The sequence below is a fragment of the Heteronotia binoei genome, chromosome 17 (genome assembly GCF_032191835.1).
Source record: "Heteronotia binoei isolate CCM8104 ecotype False Entrance Well chromosome 17, APGP_CSIRO_Hbin_v1, whole genome shotgun sequence".
Lineage (NCBI taxonomy): Eukaryota > Metazoa > Chordata > Lepidosauria > Squamata > Gekkonidae > Heteronotia > Heteronotia binoei.
The window spans coordinates 25,353,226-25,375,845 of NC_083239.1; the positions used below are offsets into that span (position 1 = coordinate 25,353,226).

The 22,620-nt window shown below is 40.4% G+C and overlaps 1 protein-coding gene across 1 annotated transcript in view; it reads left to right on the top strand.

Annotated features, from left to right (window-relative positions):
• EPB41 (erythrocyte membrane protein band 4.1) overlaps positions 1–22,620 on the top strand; it is a 103,338-nt gene that overhangs the window by 30,140 nt on the left and 50,578 nt on the right. Inside the window, exons 2-6 of the mRNA XM_060258514.1 lie at positions 5,016–5,484; positions 8,138–8,407; positions 16,451–16,555; positions 21,788–21,830; positions 22,453–22,528. Of these exons, the coding sequence (XP_060114497.1) occupies positions 5,016–5,484; positions 8,138–8,407; positions 16,451–16,555; positions 21,788–21,830; positions 22,453–22,528 (963 nt within the window). The remainder of the gene's footprint in view (positions 1–5,015; positions 5,485–8,137; positions 8,408–16,450; positions 16,556–21,787; positions 21,831–22,452; positions 22,529–22,620) is intronic.

Genomic DNA, 22,620 nt, shown 5'->3' on the forward strand with positions numbered 1-22,620 from the left:
TCTACTTTTCCCAAATATATGCTGGATGAGTGTGAGGGCAAGCATTGATAAGCTTCATATGCTACAATATTACATTTCAGCCTACGTCTTCAAGGTAAAATAAAGTATAACAACCGAGAGATCCTCAAGGACTTGTGGGGGGCATCTCATATTCTTCTTCTACTCTATTTCCTCTTTCATTTCCCTGAAAGTCCTCATAGCCTCTCCCCTTTTCCTGCTTCTTTCTTTGCATCTGACAACTAACTTACCTTTATCTGCCTCCTTGTCTTCAGTTTTCCCCCTGCTAGCTTGTCCTTGGGGAAAATGTGCTTTGTTGGCCACTGGGCTGGGTCCAGTTGCAGAGTTCGCAATCCACAATGGCTTGTGCAGGACACCTCATTTTTCCTCTCCATACTATTTCCTCTTTTCATCCTTCTGGCTGTCCCCATATCCTTACCTTTTCTTCAGATTCTCTGTCTTCTTCCTGCCCACCAAGCAACGTATCTTTCATCTACTTTCATCTTCAGTTATGTTTATTATTTATCTACTTCATTTATACTCTGCCTTTCTCCACAATGGGGACCCCAAATTGCTTGTGCCATTCTTCTTTCTTCCATTTTATTCACACAACCACCATGTGAGGTAGCTTAGGCAGAGTTATGTTACTGGCTCATATTCACCCAGTGAGATTCTGCGGCAGAGTGGAGATTCAGAGTCGAGTCTCTCAGATCCTAGTCTGAAACTCTAACCATTATACCACACTGGCTTTCCAGTGGTGGCTGCTGTTGAAAATTAGTGAGCAGCTGGGCCTGAGTGAGTCTTGGAAATTACATGGTTACAAGTTGCTTGGTGGTAATGCTGGGCTGGGATTTGATGAGCCTTATCCATAACAGCCTGGAAATTATCCTACTTCCTCCATCAAGCTTTTACTTGATGGAGCCAGTTTGGTGTAGTGGTTAAGTGTGTGGACTCTAATCTGGTAGAACCGGGTATGATTCCCCACTCCTCCACTTGAAGCTGCTGGAATGGCCTTGGGTCTGCCATAGCTCTCGCAGAGGTTGTCCTTGAAAGAGCAGCTGCTGTGAGAGCTCTTTCAGCCCCACCCACCTCACAGGGTGTCTGCTGTGGGGGAAGAAGATAAAGGAGATTGTAAGCCACTCTGATTCAGAGAGAAGGGCGGGGTATAAATCTATGGCCGTCTTCTTCTTACTGACAGAAACAAAGGCTTGGAGACTGGCAGTACTGTTGTGGCTGCCAAGCAACAGCCACTGAGGGCATTCATTCCTTAAAGCTAGCTTTATTTGACAAAATTAGTTTTAAAAAAACTTTCTGCCCTCCTAAGGGCCACCAGGGCATGTCTAACAAATTAAAACATAATGATAAAACCACATCTTCATAACCATTAAAACCAACAAAAAACACATATCATTAAAACAGTTATAACACATGAGGCCATGCAGAGAATTAGATATATGATATTACAAAAACTTAAAATGCATCAAAACACCCAGAACAGCAGTGAAAAAATATTTCTATATTGGGTACCTTTAAAAGCCTGGACAAATAAAATTGTTTTTGTTTGGCACCTAAGGTTCTTAAATTTAATTTAAGGTACTTAAATTATCCCAATCTTCCCTATAACTTTTAGTAAGACTCCATGGCATAATATCATCATCAGTAATAAGTAAAAGCCCAACCATGGTGGCAAATCTGAGAATTTTAATTGGTTGGATGTGGCCTACGCAGGATTGACTTGCACTCTGTTTCTGGCGTGCCAATGGCTGATTCTGTTCTCCCCCATCCAACACCGGCCCTGTCAGGTAAGAACCCTACCAGAAGGCCACTGATCTCTGAGGGAAACAGTTCTCTGCTGACAGGTTCTCCTGGGGGTATACTGATCCCTACTGCCTCTCCTCAGGGCCCATTGTAGGAAGTCCAGGACAGTCTGTCTCCCCCCTCCCCCACAAACAATGCTGCGCAAAGCAAACAGGAAACTGTGAGAGACATGTTCATGAGATAAAACAGTAGCACTTACTTCTTCAACTGACAACAAGGAATGTTCATTCACAGCAGGGAGGGGCCAGTTCCACAGCAGCAGATAAACAGGCTGTCCTCTTTCCAGAGATCAGTTCCCCTTGTGGGGGATGTGAATGCCTTCACTTGGGTGGGTGAGAAGATAGCAACATTGAGGGAGCACTCACCAGAGGCCTTTAGTGATACCTTTCCGGGTTGGTTGGAAATTCCTAAAGTATCACTGAGGGAAAGGCCTTTCCTCCCAGGGAACCACTGTTGCCAGTCTCCAGGTGAGGGCTTTGGAAGCTGACTGGGTGATTTTGGACCAGTCACAGACTTTCAGACTAACCTGCCTCATGGGGTTGTTGTTCAGAGGAGATGATGTAAGCTGCCTTGGTTCCCCTCCCACATTGTGAAAAAAGACTGTCCTTTTCCTATGTAGAGGCTGCAGGGAGGGGGAAGGCAATGGAAACCTGAAGTCAGGGGCAGATAAAGGGAAGGAGATAGGTTGCCAGCTCCAGGTTAGGAGATTTAAGGTGTTGTGGAGACTGGAGATGGTGGGGTTTGAGGAGGGATTGGACCTCAGACAGGTACAATGTCATTTCCTACTGGGAAACCACTGGAGAGCACTCAGATTTATAACTGCTCTCTAGATGGCAGAGATCAGCTCCCCTTGAGGTGGCAGAGGAGTCAATGCCTTCACTTGGGTTGGTGGGAAGATAGCAAGGTTGGCAGGCACTCGCTCAAAGCCTCCTTCTAGAACCTGTTGTATTTTTCTTCACAACGGGCTTTACTCCTAGTGACACCATAATGTCCTCTATTAATGCATGGTAAGGATACAAAGGATGAGCAAAGGAAAGCAAAAGGTAAGGGATTGCTAATACGTGCTCAACTCTACATCCTCAGGTTTTTGTACTAAGCTTTTTTGGCTGAAGCCACTAGGATATCCTTGTACAAAGCAATGTTGTGATGTAATTTCTAGGGAGACAGAGGAAAGAGATGGAGACATTCGTCTACACCAAGCCCCACCTAAGACTTGGTTTCAAAGCCATATGGCCTGTGAACTCACCAGGCTCTATAAACAGTCAACTTTGAAAACAGATTTTGTTATCCTGATTTTAAAAAGGGAAATTCCCCCCCCACACACACACACACACTTCGTCTTATTTACCTTGCTAAAGTAAACACAGGGTTCTTGTTTTGCATAAACCAATTCCTCATTATCAACTTCAGTGATTTGACATGGCTTGTAAACATGATGCTTTTATTTATATTTTCCCAAATGCTGGCTGGAAAGCAAATTGAGTTGTGTTTTTGACCAAATGCCAAAACCCCAAATCCATTATCCCCACCCTCTCATTTAATACTGAATGCCAATTTTGCACTTTGATCAGTAAATTCATAGCATGGTACTATGATGCAACCATATCACTGGAGATAGTTGCTTTTTAGGCAATACAGAATTCAGGATTTTTTTGTTAGCTCTCATTATATTGTTTAATTATGAGCTTTAATTATAGATTAATACTAAATATGGTATTAAATACCTTACTTTATAATGTTTGATAAATCAGACTGGCTGCCGGTCTAGATAGAGATCTGAAAATTTTTGTTTGGAGAACTGATTCTGAACTAGTGGTTTTCATTGTAAGAGGCAAAATGGGAACTAATGCTTTTCCAGCTTTGAGGAATAGGTATTGAAATTCCTTTTCTCATTTTTAATTTAGAGAGAAACAGCAATGCTAAACCTTTACACATATCCCATCTCAAATGTTTTTCAATAGGCAAATTAAAAGTACTTTCAAATCAGTGATTTCTCCATCTGTGATGTGAGGTGGAAAATTATCTGCAGAATATTTTCAGATGCTATGTATTTCTGTGGAAAATGTTGTGCCTCACATATGTAAATATAGTTTGTTTATCTTTAGTTGTCAGGTCTGCTGTTCTGCAAATCAGTCATGTTTGATGGGCTAAATGTAGGATATGAAGCATGAACAACCCCCAGTGCTTGTATGTGAAATTATTTAAACATTAAAAAAAAAATCTGATTCAGAGTTTCCAGAACATCCACAACACTGTCCATTATTGGGTTTGAACAGTAGATAATTGAAATATATGTTGTATAGTATTTTGACTTGGGTAGGTAGCAGTAACTTATTTGTGTGTGTGAATCAACAATAATTTGTACCATCCTCTTTATACTCTACAAGCTCTCTATATGAGGTGCAAAAATATATTTTGCAAAAATATATTTTGCATCCTACATAGGAAGCTTGTATAGTATAATTGCTGCTAAAGATACAAACTGTGAATCAGGAAGTCCTTGGTTCAGATCTCTGGTTGGCCACAATCTGACACAAGCCACTCTTTTCCAGCCCTCCACTTGCATTGTGGAGATAGTATTACTGGTGTGTTATAGGGCTGGAGTGATTACATACAGTTAGAGAGCAATCCTAAACAGGTCTGCTCATAATCCTATTCAAATCTGTTCAGTGGGGCTTAATCTCAGGAATTTGTTTTTAGGATTGCATTGTCAATCATTAAAGTCCCCAAAGCTTGACATACTATATAAGAAGAAAGTATTATTACTTAAAAGAGCCCTGTGATGCCGTGTGGTAAAGCTGCAGTACTGCAGTCTGAACTTTCTGCTCACAACCTGAGTTCAATCCCAGTGGAAGCTGGTTTCAGGTAGCTAGCTCAGGTTGACTCAGCCTTCCATCCTTCTGAGGTCGGTAAAATGAGTACCCAGTTTGCTGGGGGAAAGTGTAGATGACTGGGGAAGGCAATGGCAAACCACCCCATAAAAAGTCTGCTGTGAAAACATTGTGAAAGCAACGTCACCCCAGAGTTGGAAATGACTGGTGCTTGCACAGGGGACTACCTTTACCTTTATAATTACTTAGCTGACCATGGATAGGAAATGTTTGGGCTTTTTAGTGCTCTCCCATTGTCTGAGCTTTGTGACTGACTTGCAGCAGTTTTATGTTTATACAGAATTTATTTTGTTATATTTCTGTTAACAGACACATCATGACAACTGAAAAGAGTTTAGTGGCAGAGGCTGAGACTCCAAAACAGCCTCCACCAAAAGAGGAGGAAGTAGCTGCTGAAACTGGGAAACAGGAAGCCTCCTTGGAGAAAGCATCTCAGCAAACACCTGAGGGGGACAATCAATCAAAGAAGAAACAGAAAGCATCCAATGGTGATACACCCACTCGGGAAGACCAGAGCAAAAACAAAGAACGCACTTCTGAAAGTCGAGGCCTGTCACGCTTGTTTTCATCATTCCTCAAGAGGCCCAAATCTCAGGTCTCTGAAGAAGAAGGGAACGAGGCAGAAACAAAAGAAAGTGGTGAAGGCCAGAAAGAGACAGATATAGGAGATGATCCCAATGAAGAGATTCTGCTGAAAGCCCCCATTGCAGCTCCTGAACCTGAGCTCAGAACTGACCCATCTTTAGACCTCCATTCACTCAGTAGTGCAGAAACACAGGTAAAAAAGAAATAAGCTAGTTTCTTGTCTTGCTGCGTGCTGGTTAATAGATCAGGCATCCAAGAAGATTCTTAGTGTCTAACTGCTAAAGAGTCTTAATTCATCTACAGCTGTAAACTTTAGTGTAGAATCCAAAAAATCTAGATAAGTAGTCTTGGCAAATTTTAAACAAAAAACATATACTACCTGTTAAATAAGTGCTTCTGGGCACTGTATAGCATGATCTAGTTCCCACTATGTGTATAAACAGGTTTTTTTAAATTCTGAAGAGGTGTGAAACCATTATTGCATATAATGTCACAGAGAAAATGCAACTGTATAAAGATGAATGCATGCAGTTATTATGTAAATAAATTTTAGGGTAAAGTATGTTAACATATTTTTGTAGATTTTATTTTCAGCATTTTAGTTAAGATCAGAGTACCACAGGAGTATGTAGTATGAAGTTTAGATAACTGATGATTACAGAAATGCAGTTCAGCCATGAGAGTCACTAGAATTTAACATGTGTGTATGTCTGCCCTCTATGGTTCTATTCAGCTGTTGCAAACCCAGGCCTCTAAATCATGGTTTTGAGGCTTGGAAATGTACTACAGGATTACACACAGTTCCCTTCCCTGCTTCTTGGTTTTTACAAATGGAATGTCTGAATTAGCAAATTATGGTTGGCACTTCTCCAAATCAAAGTTACTAAACACATTTCAAACTCTGGTTTCCAGTTATGGCTTGGGGGCAAGTCATTAACCATAGTTTCACAGACAGGTGTAACAGAGAAAATGATGGAATAGATGTGGGACACTCCCCGTCCCACACACACACAATGAAGAAAGAGTGCATGAGTTTAAAGTAGCTCAAGTCAAATAACCCTTCAAATTATGGTGGATCAGATTCATAAATGGGTCAGAATTTTTTAGGGGTCAAAGAGTGCAGTGATGGGTAGCCCATCATTTATTATTTATTTACTTTATATGCAGTCCACCTTTCTGAGACTCAGTGCCGATTACATGGCATAAAACAATGTAATCAAACAGCATCAGAAATCTAATAAGCAATGCAATAGGACTAAGATTACACCATTTGGAAACTGCAATAAAGTATCAGATGTGATATGTCAAACTATGCCAAAAGTCAGTGTTGTAAGAATAGGATAATACATGCAACAAACAGGTAGTATGTAGTATAAACTTTGACAATAGAATATAGAACCATTTCATTATACTATAGCCCTGTTCAACAACTGATTTATGTAGTTTGTGGAATGACAAAGGCGTGTCAGCCTTCCTGACTTGCTAACATCTCCCTGAAGAAAATGGTTAGGGAATTAATAAGTATGTTTACTGCTGTATGTGCTAATTCTAATACAATATATTATACTAGTATAAATACTATCATTTATCGTTAAAATAGAAGATGTGATCGTGCATGACATTTGCTTATGCAGTATCCATATTAATGTTGTTTGTGAGTGATTTCTCATAGTCAAGTAATAGTTGATTTTTTTTCTTGACATGGAACACTGACAGGCTCTGTGGCAGGAGAATGCTGACTCACAAGTAGCAGTGGAAGCACCAAAAATTACAGCAGCTGCAAGCACTTTGTATAACTTTAATAGGAGACCAGCACAGCTAAGAGCATTATGGATGCTGTGCTTTTATTTCAGGTGTGGATTAGTTAGCATCAAAATAGTCCTTTTAAAATGATCAGTTTCTTAGAGTTTGGGGCTGAACATTTATCCAATAAAAATACTTCTCCATTGACTTGCAGATTATTTAACAAATGGATTTTGTAGAAGAAATAGGCTTGTGCTAATTACCAAATTCTGAATTAATTAATAGTTGTGAAACAATGAAACTAAATTCTAAACTCTTCTAGTCTATTATTTATAGCTGGCAATTTAATGCAAATGTAAACTTGTATAGTCAAAAGACTGCACTTGTTTTTGGCTTTCGTCCTGGAAATACAGGGATAGCCTAAATATTTGCAAATTTTGTGTAAATAAACAGTCAATTTTTAAATGTGATTATAATTATAGTGCAGGGCAGATGTCTGCTACCAAATGAAATTTCTGTGTATAGTTATGCAGGGTTAGTGATCATGGAGTCTCACTCCTGCCTTTACTATAGGATGATACCATAATGGAATTAAAAATAAAGCTGCAGTCAAATATTGTTAGATAATAGGTGGTCAGTTGATAACATTGACCAGTGAGTTGACTGTTACCTCAGCCTACTTGAATGTCTATTCATTTATATTGTGTCCTGTGCTAAGGGCTTAAGTAAATTTGACTGCCCAAATGTATGTTAGATTAAAAATGCTATTTTTCACAGTCACCAGAGCTCCAGATAGATAAATGTGCCAGGTGACATTCACATTGCTGACAGCATTTCATTTCAAAATTAGCACTTTGTTAAATTAACATAACTATAGATCAAATTTTGTGCCACTGTTTATATTACAATTCATTTTTGAAGGGAGTTAAAATCTTCCAAGGTACAACAAATTTCATAACTAGTAATTTGCTTTTGTGAGCTAATTCACCTTGAAAAGTTGTAAGAGACAATTACATACTATGTATTTATACAACACTGTATTTATACTCAACACTGAATAGCAGTATTTTTTGTTGCGCTATGTTTTTGATCTGTGGTTTTAGCCTGCCCAGGAAGACAGAAGAGAAGATCAGGATCAGGATCAAGATCAAGATCAAGACCAGGATCCTGATCAAGACCCAGAGAACAGGGATTTGGAGATTAAGGAAGGAGAAGAGCAAGTGGAGTGCTGTAATACAGAAGAGAAAAAAGAGAACAAGGCAAAATCAGACAAGGAAATAAAAGGCGCTCAGAAGACTACAAGAAGACCCAGAAACAGCATGCACTGCAAAGTTTCTTTGCTGGATGACACTGTTTTTGAGTGCTCTGTGGATGTAAGTGTGTTTCTGTATTTAGAAAAAAAATGTTAAGATTCTGATAAGATTGCTAAGATTAGTACTTCTATTGAAGTGGGATCATGCTGTGCTGTGCCTGCCATGAAAGACTGGAGCAGGGGTGGCCAAACTTGCTTAATGTAAGAGCCACATAGAATAAATGTCAGATTCTGAGAGCTGCAAGATAGAAAGGCAGGCAAATAAATAAGGGAAGGGGGAGGGAGGAAGAGGTGGAAAGCAATCAACTTTAACTTTAAATGCGTTCGCCAAGTCGGACATTCTCCAAGCCGGGCTTCGAGAGCTGCACATATGTATGAAAGAGCCACATGTGGCTCCCAAGCTGCAGTTTGGCCATCCCTGGATTGGAGGAAAAGTTTTGTATGGTCTTGCCCCTTAAGTATTGTGGAGTATAGTCAACCTGTGGCCAGAACATGGTTGGGAGTGGGTAACCAGTTCTCCCACCCACCCCCAACTTTCAGAAATGAGGAGGTCCTTTCAGAAGGTATTAGTATGACTGGACACACTGCAAATGTATGGAAGTCCACCCTGCTCCCCCATGCCTAAATTTTATTTCTGGACCAAAGTCACTTTTTTAATAAGATCAAAATTCCTATCCCCCTATCACAACTGCAAGATTTGACCTCAGTATTCTATTTGTTGTTGCTCATGATTTTACTTTTTTACTGTTTGTATTATTCCTAGCAATTCTTGGCATTTGTGTGCTGTTTGTGTTATTATGACTGGATCTTTGGCTTTGGCAGGCACTTGGCTTTATAGTGAATGAATAGTTGGGATACATAGCAAATCCTTTGCACCTGGCCAACTTAGAGAACTCAAATGTGAAATTGTTGCTTTGTTAACCAGTGTATGATCAATTAATAATTTATGGTGAGGGTGAGCTTGGCGCTGGTTGCCATGGGGCTTGGAAGCACAGATGTGAGGGGCAGAGCAACAGCAAGCAGCATGCATGCACTCTGATCCCGGAAGCCCTGTGGTGATCAGTGCCAAGCTCGCTATTTCCCTCACCTCGGAGGTGACGGCAGGAGGGGGGGCAAAACCAGCGCCCTCCCCCCAGGCCATGCTCCAGGCAGCTGCCTCATGCTGCCTAATGGACATGTCGACCATGCTTGGCAGACTCTGGCAGCTGCATAGTCTGTCAACTCTGTCTGAGGTTCCAGGTTTAAGGTCGGCAAGAGGAAAAGTCGTATAAAATTCTCCTGATCTTACTGGGATTTTTTTGAGGACAGGTGTAATGAATATTTATAAGGTCATTATAGAAGGGCCAGTTCAGCAGCACATGTCCAGTCATTCCATTTCCTGAGTATCACAAGAGCATAAACCATGGCACACCATGGTATTGTCCTTCTAATAAAGCGGATGGGAGAACATTAAGGTAGGCCAGATTGAAAGCTGTCCTGTGTTTGGGCACCATTTAATTAGCTAAATAGTTTGACAACACCAGGGTCTTATTCTTGAAGTTAAAGTTGATGATGATGATGATATTGGCTTTATATCCCGCCCTCCACTCCGAAGAGTCTCAGAGCGGCTCACAATCTCCTTTACCTTCCTCCCCCACAACACACACCCTGTGAGGTGGGTGGGGCTGGAGAGGGCTCTCACAGCAGCTGCCCTTTCAAGGACAACCTCTGCCAGAGCTATGGCTGACCCAAGGCCATGCTAGCAGGTGCAAGTGGAGGAGTGGGGAATCAAACCCGGTTCTCCCAGATAAGAGTCCGCACACTTAACCACTATACCAGACTGGCTCTCCATATACCAGACTGGCTCTCCAGTTAACAGTTAAAGTTAACACTTAAATGGTGTTCAAGTTTAATGTCCCCAATCCTTTGCTTCGTTTCAGATTTAGCTTTGGGATAGGTAAAGATGTGCAAGTACTGAGTTGCCAATCCCTGGAGTGACATCGCATTATGACATTTTCTTGGTGGACTTTTTGTTATGGGGTGATTTGCCATTGCATTTCCCAGACATGTACACTTTACCCCCAGGTTTGGAATAACCCAGGGCAATTAAGCTACTAGGAGAATATTCAATGGATCATAATTTCTCTGAAAGGGACCTTTTTCATTCTGACTGAAGAGTCTGTTAGTGTTAAAGGTGTAAGACACACAGGAGAGAAAGCAAGCATAAGCCAGTAATTGATCCTGTGTATCCATGTATGAGCTTCCAGAGGAATTAAAACCACTTGTAAGTGGAAACTATATTAGGAACACAGCAGGGGATGGCCATTATACGTAATGGCCCCAAAATCAGCCGCTCTGGACTGTTACAGCTATGCTGCTTTATTTGACAAAATTAGTTTTAAAAAACCTTTTTTGTTACAGCAATTTTAAAAAAAGATGATCCAAAGGGGAGCCAGGAAATTATAGGCCAGTTGGTCTAATGTCTGTCCAAGGCATTGTCTCCAAGCAGAACTTTTTCCATTTCTGTTTGCTCTTTTCTTATTCCTTCAGTTTTGATGTCATTCTCCACCAACCTCTTTATTTGTTGCATTTGAAACCAATCATATTTATTATTCAGCTCTTCAGCAGTTTTCAATTCTATTTTGCAACTCTGTATTTTTAATAGTTGATAATATGACAACCACTTTTCTTCACCTGTCTCAGCTGTTATTTTTATCACTTCTGCTGGCACTATCCATAACGGTTTTCTCTCATCTCCATATTTCTTATATTTCATCCATGTATTTAGCAAGCTGTTTCTTATATAATGGTGAGAGAAAAAGCCGTCTATCTTTTTTCCCCCCATAATACATATAAGTGTGCCAGCCAAATTTATTTCCATGACATTCCAACACTAAGAGTTTTTTGTTTAACAACATTATCCATTCTTTTATCCATACTAAGCAAACTGCTTCATGATATAATTTTAAGAACATAAGAGAAGTCATGTTGGATCAGGCCAACGGCCCATCCAGTCCAACTCTCTGTATCACACAGTGGCCAAAAATTTATACACACACACACACACACATATATACACATATATATACACACTGTGGCTAATAGCCGCTGATGGACCTCTGCTCCATATTTTTATCTAACCCCCTCTTGAAGCTGGCTATGCTTGTCGCCGCCACCACCTCCTGTGGCAGTGAATTCCACATGTTAATCACCCTTTGGGTGAAGAAGTACCTCCTTTTATCCGTTCTAATCCAACTGCTCAGCAATTTCATCGAGTGCCCACGAGTTCTTGTATTGTGAGAAAGGGAGAAAAGTACTTCTTTCTCTACCTTCTCCATCCCATGCATAATCTTGTAAACCTCTGTCATGTCACCCCGCAGTCGACGTTTCTCCAAGCTAAAGAGCCCCAAGCGTTTTAAACTTTCTTCATAGGGAAAGTGTTCCAAACCTGTAATCATTCTAGTTGCCCTTTTCTGCACTTTTTCAGTGCTATAATATCCTTTTTGAGGTGCGGTGACCAGAATTGCACACAGTATTCCAAATGAGACCGCACCATCGATTTATACAGGGGCATTATGATACTGGCTGATTTGTTTTCAATTCCCTTCCTAATAATTCCCAGCATGGCGTTGGCCTTTTTTATTGCAATCGCACACTGTCTTGACATTTTCAGTGAGTTATCTACCACGACCCCAAGATCTCTCTCTTGGTCAGTCTCTGCCAGTTCACACTGCATCAACTTGTATTTGCAGCTGGGATTCTTGGCCCCAATGTGCATTACTTTGCACTTGGTCACACTGAACCTCATCTGCCACGTTGACGCCCACTCACCCAGCCTCAACAGATCCCTTTGGAGTTCCTCACAATCCTCTCTGGTTCTTACCACCCTGAACAATTTAGTGTCATCCGCAAACTTGGCCACTTCACTGCTTACTCTCAACTCCAAATCATTTATGAATAAGTTAAAGAGCATGGGACCCAGTACTGAGCCCTGCGGCACTCCACTGCTTACCGTCCTCCACTGCGAAGAGTGCCCATTTATACTCACTCTCTGCTTCCTATTAATTAGCCAGTTTTTGATCCACAAGAGGACCTGTCTTTTAAGTCTGGTAATTGAAATCCGCCTCTCTCTTTTGCATCTGTTAAAATTTTCATTTTAATTCTTGGTTTCTTCCCTGCCCACACAAACTCTGAAATTTTTATTAGGGTTTGTAGAATCTTTCGGGATCAAGTGCCGTGTTCTACTGGAGAAAGTTTTCCTTCCAGACGTTTCGTTCTCAGCTGCGGAGAACATCCTCAGTGGCGTTGCAGCCGGAGCAGGCGCTCAAACCTTCTTGTGTGATGAAAGGGCAGTTGGTTTGTGGATGTGCCCATTGTTTGGTGGGGCTTCCTGGAAGGGTAGTGATAAGGAAACTGGCTGTTGAATGTGACCATTGTTCCGTGTTAATTGCTGGGAGGGTTGGAAGTGGTTTGAAGATAAGGAAGATGGTTGTTGACTGTGCTGATTGTTCTGTGGAATTTGCTGGTTGTTCTGAGACTTTCTGCAATTTATAGCCTGTAGGGTGTTTTGCAGAGCTGGGTACCAAGATTGGTGGATGAAAATGCCTTCTTCCTTTCTGTTAAAATTGTGCTGGTATTTGTAAATCTCAATAGCTTCTCTGTTCAGGTGGTATGATAATGTGAGACCGTTTCTACGGACTTTCTACGGTCTCACATTATCATACCCGCCTGAACAGAGAAGCTATTGAGATTTACAAACACCAGCACAATTTTAACAGAAAGGAAGAAGGCATTTTCATCCACCAATCTTGGTACCCAGCTCTGCAAAACACCCTACAGACTATAAATTGCAGAAAGTCTCAGAACAACCAGCAAATTCCACAGAACAATCAGCACAGTCAACAACCATCTTCCTTATCTTCAAACCACTTCCAACCCTCCCAGCAATTAACACGGAACAATGGTCACATTCAACAGCCAGTTTCCTTATCACTACCCTTCCAGGAAGCCCCACCAAACAATGGGCACATCCACAAACCAATTGCCCTTTCATCACACCCCCTCCAGCCTACAAATAGCAGCTCTCCAGCATCCCTGGCCCCACTCAATGCACAGCAGCCAAGAAGGTCTGAGCGCCTGCTCCGGCTGCAACGCCACTGAGGATGTTCTCCACAGCTGAGAACGAAATGTCTGAAAGGAAAACTTTCTCCAGTAGAACACGGCACTTGATCCCGAAAGATTCTACAAACCCTAATGATGTTACCAGCCGTGAAAACCTGAAATCTCTGAAATTTTTCTTTGCCATCTATTAAATTGTTTACTGTCTTTCACAAACGGAATAGTTTGAAACAAATACATTATTCTTGGTAGAATATTCATTTTAATTGCGGCTATTCTACCCAACAGTGACAAATTAAGTTTATTCCACTTTAACATATCTTCATCCATTTTACGCCATAGCTTCTCGTAATTATTTTTGAACAAATCAATATTCTTCATTGTTATCTCCGCACCCAAATATTTTACCTTGGAGGTAATTTCACAGCCCGTTAGTCTCTGCAATTCTTGTTCTTATTTATTTGCATATTTTTACATAGAAGTTTTGATTTTTCTTTTTAATACAAAGTCCCGCCAACTCCCCATATTCTTGAATTTTGGCTAACAACAAGGGTGTGACTTGTATGGAGTTTTCATTTATAAACATTATATCATCTGCAAATGCTCTGTATTTGTAAGTAAATCCTTATATAATCCTTATATAAATTAGTTTTAAAATGGTCTACGGAAGATGAAGTAGTGAAATCTCAAATGATTAAGTGGGCAATTAATGTAAATAAAGAAATACAGGTGGAAACTTGGGAATATTTGTGGAAGAACTCTATGAAGCTTTCGACGTGTCATAGTATTAAAGAGAACTGTTTTAAAATGATGTATAGATGGTATATGACTTCTAAGAAATTGGCAAAGATGAATAATAAGATGCCAGACAGATGTTGGAAATGTAAAAAACATGAAGGTTCTTTCTACCATATGTGGTGGACTTGTGAAAGAGCAAAAAAGTATTAGCAGATGATTCAACAAGAAATTTCTAGGATCTTGGGATATGAATTTAAGAAAGTTGCAGAGACTTTTCTATTGGGATTACAAATGGAAAAAATTCCAAAAGAAGATAGAACTATAATTTGGTACTTGCTTTCAGCTGCTAGGACATTATATGCGCAGTTGTGGAAGCAAGAAAAAATACCAGAGAAATGGGATTGGATTGTAAAAGTTATGACATGGAGTGAAATGGACGAATTAACAAGAATTTTAGGAGACTATGATTTAGAAGTTTTTAAGATGGAGTGGAAAAAGTTGAGACGATATGTAGAAAAAGAGTGGAAAATAAAAGGACATTGGACAATTTTTGATAATGATTAAGTCTTAGAAAAAAGAAGAATATTAATTTTTGTTTTTATTAGTTAAGGGTACCTTTAAACATTAGTACTTTAAGTAAATAACACCAGCGGGGGTCAAGTAACAGGGGGAGGGGGAGGTAGAAAGTAATATATGGGATAGATAAAAAGAAGTTATTAATGATGCAAGAAATATAATTTGTTACCAAATAAAATTGTTTTAACACTTAATGTCTGTCCAAGGCAAATTAATAGAAACTTTAAGCAAAGAGAATTATTAGATACGCAGAGGAACAAAGCTTAGGTCTGGGCAAAGGTCACAATACTGTCTCTTGCCTGGCCTTCTGCCACCTCACGCTGAAGGCTAGAGAAGGGAGAACAGCTAGACTCAAAGTGGCTTTGTGGGGAAAAGCTTTGGGACTCCAGCTGTAACAACAGTTACAGGTAAGCGAAACCCTGTTTTGAGTTCTGGCACAAAAATGGTAGCAGTAAGAGCTACTGAAAATGCTGGTTTGTACTGGAGCAGCCATAGGTGTAAAGAATATTCCTATGCTGATCTGTGTTTTGAGGCTCTGGGAGAAGCCAGTAGTTTGGCTTTTGGCTAAACCAGTATGCACAGTTCAAAGATCTAGATAAATGCAGTTGGATTAAACAGGCCATAATTTTATTACCTCCTGTTAGGTTCGTTGGAAGTGCCTTTCTACTGAGCTTCTTACTTTCCCTGAGATCAATTAGCTTGCAGTAGAAAACCATGTAAGAAAAACACAGGGTTTGCTTACTAGTGGGAAAGTGTAGATGATTGGGGAAAGCAATGGCAAACCACCCCATAAAAAAGTCTGCCGTGAAAACGTTGTGAAATCAACATCACCCCAGAGTCGAAAATGACTGGTGCTTGCACAGGGGACTACTTTTACCTTTACCTTTATTTTTCTTGTAAGGCAAGTGTGAGGAGAGGGTGGAATGTTGCTCAAGTGAAGACTTGGCAGGCACCTTATTTATTTAAAAAAAAATTATTAGACCTTTATTGGCATTAAATTTATTTAAAGGACTTCTGTGCTACCTCTCTAGAGAGGCTGCCTGAGGCAGCTGTCAGTTTTTGCCTGCACATTTTCCCCTCCTCCCCACCATTTTAAATACTACCCCCCCCTCCAGCCAGGCTGAGACAATATCAGGGGAATGTGTGAAAGAGAGAATTCTCTCTGCTTCTTTGCCTCAAGGTTTGCATTACCACGGCAAATGCAATTTTCCATAGCAAAACATCATTTTGGGAGCATGCTTTTGCCATGATAACAGGAAGTGTCATCCTCACAACTGAAAGAATTTGCTCAATATCCTCCTGAGCAGTACAGAGTAGTTGTTCAGTCTCTTTATTGCTGTCATGCTCAGCACCCATGTCTCAAGCCACTTGCCTGGGTTTATTCTTCTGTTAATAGTCAGAAGGCCTTTCCACTAGTCTTCTACCCACCTTGATTTATGACCAGCAGCCTATCTTTCAGAAGCCAAAAGAGATAATACTAGCCTGATTTTACTCTTTTTTTCATTAAGTTGGGACAGAATGGTTGGTATAAATTAAGAATGGTTGGTATAAATTCTCTTTCACAGGCTTGGGCCATCTAAAGAGTAAGTGGGCTATGGTGTCTTTGGCCAAGATTTGAGTTCAAACCACCTGAACTGTAAAGTTCAATAGAAAAGATACAAATGATCTCACAAAATCATGTGTTTGTGTGCAGAAACATGCCAAAGGGCAGGATTTGCTTAAGAAAGTATGTGATCACCTGAATCTTTTGGAAGAAGACTATTTTGGTTTAGCAATATGGGATACTCCAACCTCCAAGGTAAGAAGTGCAATGCAAAAAATTGGGGACTGTCTTCAGAATTTACTGTACTGTTTCTATGGTAAGAAGTATATTCCTTCTAAAGAAATAAACTCTTGAATTGCTTGCAAGTGCCTTTTTATATAGAACACGTTTAAGAACTGAACAAATTGACCTGAAATCTTTTGTATCTCTGAGGAGTTCTTGCATCTAGGTATAATGCGTAAGCTCACCAAGTCACAGTTTCAGTTAAGTTCTTCTGCCCCAGGATTGAAACAGTCCCTGAACAAGCAGTATTTAATGAAGTATAACCTCATTGCCACTCAACTATAAAACTCTTAATCTGTCATCCTCCACAGAAGCGTGCCACAGATTCTGATGAACCTATTCCTCTGCTTTTCTGCAAAGAATACGTCACTAGCTTGTCCAGTATATCATCACATCTTGACAGGGGATCACTCATAGTAATTATATAGATATTACATAGATATTCTAGATAAAGTTATATTCTTTCTCTCATAGAAGTTCTAACTAATTTTTCCAAGTACCCATACCCCTTTCTGCTGCTAACATTGATAAAATGTTAAGATCTTAGGTATAAGAAGAAAAGTTTTAGTAGTACAAAACATTTAACTGAAAATGGTTTTTACATGGAAAACAGAGAGAGAGAGACTCAAGACGCTAGCAGTTTAAAAAGAAAACAGGACATAACCAGAAATGACCACTAGAAGCTTTTGGACAATCATTTCTGTGCTTATGAAATTAGTATTTTGGTCCAATCAGCAGTGAGGTTGGCTTTAATTGTCCCTTTCCATTACTTGTTTAAATGCAAATGAAACAGGAAAGGAGTGAGAATGTTATCAAGAATTTGATTACTCCAAATCTGATTAGTTGGACTTTGTGCATCAAGTGCTGTCAAGTTGCCAACTTTACAGCATCCCTATGAATTATGACCTCCATTGTGTCTTGTCATTAACAGCCTTGCTCAGGTCGTGGAAACTGAGGGCCATGGCTTCTTTAATTGAGTCAGTCCATCTCATATTGATGGTTCTTTTTTTCCTGCTGCCTTCAACTTTTCGTAGCATATTTGTCTTTTCTATTGAGCCTTGTCTTCTCATAATGTGACCAAAATGTGAAGCCTAAGTTTAGTCATTTCAACTTATAGGAAGAGTTCAGTCTTGATTTGGTCTTATTTGTCTTTTTTGGCAGTCTGTAGTATCCTTAAAACTGTCCTCCAACACCACATTTATTTGTAAATTAATTTATAATCAGCTTGGATTTTATTGACTGTTGTACACCTCTTTGAGCCTGGCTTGCCAGGGCAGGGTGGTTGAAAGATCTAAATAAGTAAGATTTTAAAAGTCTTGAATCAGGTTGCATATTCTGGCATTATAGGGTGGTACAAAGCATATAGAAGGCTTGTTAAAATGAACAGGAAGTCTCGGTCTGCTGTGATGTGATAAATACAGTGATTCCCTACATTCTAATAATGCATAATAAAGATGAAGGTCTTATCTTCATTTCTTCCATGCCTGTTTTCTGTCTCTGAAAACACGTATTTATTACAGTCCTTCTGTACAGTCCTTCACTTTATTGTGAACAATTGCCTCAACATGCACTTAATCAAATTCTGAAATAAACTGTGCACATGAGAACCTGAGAAAATACCAATCTTTATCTTTGTTATGCTCATAGATCAGCTGAACTTGACACCCAGACAGAAAATATCCTGGATTCTAAGTCCCGTCCATGATCCTTTTCAGTGATGAAGGAGGCAGCACTTTGGAAAATTATTTGGGAGGGAGAGGGGAATTGATGCTCAAGGAATGCATGCTCTATGTAGTGCACTCTCTGTAAAAACAACTACCTCCTCTTTGCTAATGAAAGGATCTTGAAGGGGAAGAGAATAGAATTCACCCTGAGGAAGTGCACCAGGGAATGGATGTTTTGAATGATCTTCTGGTGTACTCGTTGAGAACTCATTTTCACTCTCCCCCTTTCATGGAGCCTTTCAGCAGCACAGATGTGGAATCTTTTTCATGACAAATGGACCTTTAAGGCTCTGAGGATGTTTGTCAGACTGCATATGCTTACTGTCTAGTTGGACAGCTCCCTTCTCCTTCTCTTCCATATACTGTTGGGGCATTTCCAGTTGCACAAAAGGGTGACTCCAAATTGCTATTTATTTGGAAGGTACAGCATAAACAGAGACTGTTTTGCCCTTGTTCCACATCTGTGACATTTATCACACCTTATCTGTAAGGGACTCTGGAAACATATGTGAATCTCTGTCTGTTTACATAAGCCTGTAAAGTAACTTAAGTCTCAAGGAATGGTCAATGGCTCACAGTCAGTCAGTGAGCTGACTGGGGATTTGAACCTGGGTTTCCCCTGTTCTAAGGCAGAACTCTGACCCATATGCCACACTGGCCTTAGGATCAAAGCAGTTCTTTAAGAAGATATTAATATCTTTACTGCTGCCACTGTGTGATGGTTCATGAATATATGCATGTATGCAACACTGACCTGGACAACCCAGGCTAGCCCAGTCTCATCCAATCCAAGTGGTGCCAGCCCTGATTAGTATTTGGATGAAAGAACACCAAGGAACTGCAGGGTTCTGTGTGGAGGTAGGCAGTGGCAAACCATGACCTCCCTTGCCCCTGGCTGTAACCATTGTGTGCATACAGGATCAGTGTGCATACATTTATTGAAGTCATATGTAAATTGATAAGGGGGTATTCTTTTGAGTGCTGACACCCAGTTAGCATATTTATATCTAAGCATGCATTTACAGAGAACAAATATGACAGAGATAGGCAAGTATGGTAGGAGAAGGTACAATCATGCCCCCTTATAGAATCTGAAGGCAAATATGAATACAAAAATGCTTGCCTCCTTGTGAAAGCCTAATGTGCTTGTAGAATGTGTTAACACTGTACTAAGAGTGGGGGCGCTGCAGTGCATTCTTGCCTTCAGTCCCAAGGAAAGATGCTTCCCCATACTGAACAGCCTGAGAGCAAAAATTAATAACCTATTTGTTGAACACTAAATAAATTTCTGTAAAACTTAATGCTTGCTTGAAAGAGAGCGTAGTTTTCCTGGGATTCATGACATAGTATTGGGATAAAAGTATCAATTACTCAGACTCCTCATTGTCTTTCAGATTAGGCGTACAGGATGGGTTTTATGAATGCATGACTGCATTCCAAGCCAGTAAGGCTATGTTTGGGATGGTTTGTTTCACTGTGGAATGCCAGCAGTTGCAACATCAGCATTTGTATTTTTTTTAAAAGGCCTTGCTTGCAAAATTATAGACCTGGCACCAGTTAATGCAGATGCCTTTGTGTCTAGCTGCATGGATTTTGTAACATTAGATCAATCAATTAGAATGGTGGTAGGAGACATACTTCTAAAGTATTGCATATTAAACCTAACCGTGGGTGTACTAATAACCATGTATAGAATAAAATGTCTTGTAGGCTAAGAAAGATGAGCTTAAGGAGCTCAGTAGGTTAAGTCAGCTATAGTTCACCTTGGTAGACCTGGATTCCAAATCCGGCTTAGGACACGTGAAAATGAAGCCAGTAACCTTATTCTAGTTCATGTTGGGTTGATACTATACATCAGGGGTAGGGAACCTCCGTCCTGAGGGCGGTATGCGGCCCTCAAGGTCACTTGGTGTGGCCCTCGGGGATTGCTGGGCCGAACCAAGCCATGTGGCAGCCTCTCTGGAGCCTGGCTGCCTAGTGAGGATCGTGGGGCCCAGATGTACTGTGCGACAGCCTCCCTGGGGCCTGGTTGCTGCAGGGTCTGGAAAAGTTACTGTCACAGTTTGGTTTGCACTTGATTATCCCAGACGGTGTGGTCTAATATGCTACTACGTTCCTGCTGGGCTTTTTCTACAAAAAAGCCCTGAACCTATGCATTTGCCTAGGGCGGTGTGCATGTGTGCGTGCGCCAGATTAGGCTGTCCCCACATGACTTCAAATAGAAAAACAATTATTTGCATTAATTTTGCTGGCCTGAATCATTCTCCCTTGGTGGAGCACTGTTTTAAGTTGATAATTTTTTATGGCCCGCGAATGATGTTATAAATATCCATATGGCCCTTGGCAGAAAAAAGGTTCCCCACCCCTGCTATACATGCTGGTACTGGAACTGTTTCCAGTTTGTCAAAAAATATACAATTACTGCTTTTGTGTAACTGACTATGCCCAGGACAAGCTCTCTAAAGGGAGTCCTTAACATTCTTCCTTCCATGTTCCCCCTACATATTAAGAAAAGTTGAACTAATGCCAGGAAAAAGAAATAGGGTAAAACTTTTCTAAAGATAGCAGGTGAAACAGATTTTGGAAATGAGCTTTTCATTTCTGTCTTGCCATTGTGTTACATAAGTGTGAGTGAATGAGACTATTTCCAGAAGCGAATATATGGCAGAAATAAGGGAAATGTGAATAATTTCTTTTAGGAGATGATACTGTGCATTCAGTCTTGAGTGGTATACAAGCTCAGATTAATGGAAGCTTGTGGCTGCAGTCCAGCAAGACCAAACACATACAGGGTTGTACTTGTCAGCCTTAGAATGGCAAGCCGTGTGAATGCACTGGGAATTTTTTCTGCTTTCCAACCCTGGCAGTGGAAAGCCATAACTTCAGCTCTCTTTCCATGGAGGCTGGATTGGCTTCCTCTTAATTGGAGTCCCTTTTGTAGTAAAGATGTTTTTATTCAGCCTTTTGTTCACTGCTTTTAATTCTTGTAAGGAGGTGATTTAAGGGTCTCTTTAATTCAGTCAGATTGAAATTTGCCTAAACTAACTGAAATCAGAGGGTTTCAGTGCCCCTCACTCTCCACACTTTTACACGATGAGCAAACAAATATTTTAAAACTCACCGCTGTTTATCTCAAATAAATAAACTTGCATGCGATTTGTCTCTGTTGGATTACAAACAATATAAAGTAACATTTAGTTGTGGCCTAAGTAAATCATAACTGTTAATCCACAGGTGAGAGTGCCTAACCCACTGATCGTTAAGCAAAAAGGTCTGATCTTGATTAATCATTTATGCAGTGGGATTAGAATCTGTTTACAAGTAGTGTGCACTTGCTAGCTTTTTTTGCTACTGCATGCTACAGTATCCAAACTGGTTAACAGCTTCATTGACAGCAAATTCAATGGCAGTGCATTTTCATATGATGTTCTTTGTAATCCATGTCAGATTCTGTATTGATAACTGCTGCTTTTTTTTACAGACATGGTTGGATGCTGCCAAAGAAATTAAAAAACAAGTTCATGGTAAGTGGCTTGAGTCCACTGACCTGCTTTTTTTAAAACATGCAATTGTGAGAAGATGTCAGAGTTAGTGGAGGTTATGTAAATGTGATGGAAGTGATCAGTACAGATTCAAACAGATATGATCCTTAGGGTTTGTAGAATCTTTTGGGCTCAAGTGCCGTGTTCTACTGGAGAAAGTTTTTCTTCCAGACGTTTCGTTCTTGGCTGCGGAGAACATCCTCAGTGGCGCTGCAACCGGAGCAGGCGCTCTGACCTTCTTGGCTGCTGTGCATTGAGTGAGGCCAGGGCTGCTGGAGAGCTGCTATTTCTAGGCTGGAGGGGGTGTGGTGAAAGGGCAATAGGTTTGTGGATGTGCCCATTGTTTGGTGGGGCTTCCTGGAAGGGTAGTGATAAGGAAACTGGCTGTTGAATGTGACCATTGTTCTGTGTTAATTGCTGGGAAGGTTGGAAGGGGTGTGAAGAAAAGGAAGATGGTTGTTGACTGTGCTGATTGTTCTGTGGCATGTACTGGTTGTTCTGTGAATTTCTGCAATTTATAGTCTGATGTTTCATGTTGCTTGAAAGCAATATTGGTTGTGAGCTTTCACATTACAGTATTGTAATTTTCTGTTTTGAATTGCAGGAGGCCCATGGGATTTCACTTTCAACGTTAAGTTTTATCCTCCAGATCCAGCACAGCTGACAGAGGATATAACAAGGTTTGCAACATCATTATGGGAACATTACTTGATCTATCAACAATCAAGTAGTCATATTCAGGAAAGGCAGTGAGAGGCAGAGTATAAATATG